This window comes from Austrofundulus limnaeus, unplaced genomic scaffold (assembly GCF_001266775.1).
Source record: "Austrofundulus limnaeus strain Quisiro unplaced genomic scaffold, Austrofundulus_limnaeus-1.0 Scaffold128, whole genome shotgun sequence".
Taxonomy (NCBI): Eukaryota; Metazoa; Chordata; class Actinopteri; order Cyprinodontiformes; family Rivulidae; genus Austrofundulus; species Austrofundulus limnaeus.
This window is the reverse complement of record NW_013952530.1, coordinates 1,295,708-1,297,798: the sequence shown is the minus strand read 5'-3', so window position 1 is coordinate 1,297,798 and position 2,091 is coordinate 1,295,708. Positions and strand designations below refer to the sequence as shown.

The following is a 2,091-nucleotide window of genomic DNA, read 5'->3' as shown; positions in this document are numbered from 1 at the left end:
GATTTATGTTTCACTTCGGTGAAGTTTTCCTTCTGTATGTAACAGAGTTGATGCAATCCACCGTAAAAGTGACAAAAACAAAGTTATTTTATTGCAGTGATTAATTTTACCTATATAAAATGTTACATTTTCATCACTTCATGGATCAGTCAGCAGCAACATCGGATCGATGATCCATGATGTGATGCAAATGTAACGTTTTCTACATATAGGTAAAATGAATAACTGCATTAAAATAACTTTGTTGTTAAATTGAATTATGGAACTGAAAGTGAAAGTAGTCAAACTCAATTTTTAATAAACCAAAATACAGTTTTAAAGCAAATCAATTCAAATTCAAAACTTTAAATTCAGTTTCAACAGAGTAAAATTTATTTTCAAACCAATGCATTCAATTTGAAATTATGCACATTCAGATTCAATCTGAGCGATTCAAAATCAATTGCTGCTGGCACAAGATTTATCCTACAGTCCGACATCAAGCACAGTAAAGGTTATCTTTATGAATTTGTTTTATTTGTTGTAACCCTTTCGATAAAGAAAAACCTATAAAGGTCACTGAAATAACTTGAAACTGACCAAAGTGATAAGAACAAATTACTGAAATTAGGCTAAAAAAATCAATTACAGCTTTTGATTTTTAGTTCAAAAGAATTATTTAAAAACAGACTAAAGAAAAGAAAGGACAGTGGTACCGCTAAGCTAAAATTTTGTTGCACCTGTTGAGGCGATGGACAAATTTCTGTAACTCCCTATAAGAATTCAGCACCTGCCCRCAGGGATCCCACTTCTTATGTAAACTACTCTGGCTGCAAGTTTGCATTAATACTTCTACTGATGTTCAACAGGACTTAGATCAGTGTTTTGTTCAAAGCCATTCTTTTTGGCTCATTTTCCTGTTGGAGGACCCATGACCTGCAGCTGCTCCAGAATGCCTTGATAGTCTTGAGATTCCGCTGTACCCTGCTCAGATTTTAGACACCGCGACGCAGCAGAGCAGCCCCAGAMGCAAACCAAGCCTCCGCCATCTTTCATTTTTTATTTCTGTAAACAGAGACGCTTCAGTTTTGTCTCGTCTGACCAAAAAGACATTTTCCCAGAAGCCTTCAGTCTTTTTTCAGTTGTTTCTAGATAAACACATGTAGTTCATTCACACAATTATCATCAACTTGAGGAAAAATATTGTTCACATTTTGATTCTTACTTGATGACGTTTTTAGCCGTCATGGCTTTACTATAAGTTTGTTTTTGGCTTCCTAAAAATAGCATTAACCTGTAACTGATTCATTTTACTCCCATTAAATGGGCTTTTTCTCATCTGTTGAAACTAGAGCAAGTCTGACAAAATGTGGGACATCTTCTCTAAATGTGCAACAAGAGCTAAAAATGTTGTGCAGTCCCACGCAAAGAGGAACACCTGGTCACCCTGAATATTCACCAACAAGCTGTTCGCCTCAGGAGAGTTTGGAACATTTTAAGAGCTGTGCTTGGGTTTGTTACCACACTGTTTTTTGGTAAAGAAAACATGTGTAATGATAGACAATGCAGTAACACTTTATCACAAATGACATTTTTACTAGTTGGTGCAACCTTTAATGAGCGATTTCGTTTAGAAAAAATATTAGACGACAATTTTAAGAGCACAAATCTCCAGCTGAAAACCAGATTTCTAATGATCTGTAAAGTGTTACTGGCATCATTTTAATGGCGCACACTTGTTTTTGTGATTTATCTTTTTGTGTCTCCTTTACTGCCCACCACTCCAGTAGTGAAAATGCACACAAAGACAGACTTTGTGGGTGCTGCCCGAGAACTATTAGGTATAGTTGCTGCACAGATACTAACAACTGCACTGCAAGTTTGTGTTTCTCTCCTTTCCTTCCTGTTTTCCTTCCTGATTTAAGCACAAATAAAACCCCACGAGCCACAAAAATATAAATGATTTTATGCTGAGAAAGGACAAAGTTGTAGCCACTTGGGTCACACTGTGTGTTGTTAATGACTAACAGCTACCATCGCACAAACTTTACACATAATATTTGTGAAATTTTATGATTTTAAGCTTTGTGTTTTGTAACATCAGTTGATGTC

At 35.8% G+C, this 2,091-nt stretch overlaps 1 protein-coding gene across 5 annotated transcripts in view; it reads left to right on the top strand.

Moving 5' to 3' along the window:
- LOC106522390 (potassium voltage-gated channel subfamily KQT member 2) overlaps positions 1 to 2,091 on the top strand; it is a 35,112-nt gene that overhangs the window by 18,045 nt on the left and 14,976 nt on the right. For 4 of the 5 annotated variants that reach the window (XM_014015374.1, XM_014015375.1, XM_014015376.1 and 1 more), the window contains exon 11: positions 1,767 to 1,820. The exons of the other annotated variant lie outside the window; for it this stretch is intronic. In XM_014015374.1, the coding sequence (XP_013870828.1) occupies positions 1,767 to 1,820 (54 nt within the window). The remainder of the gene's footprint in view (positions 1 to 1,766; positions 1,821 to 2,091) is intronic. 5 annotated transcript variants of the gene reach the window in all.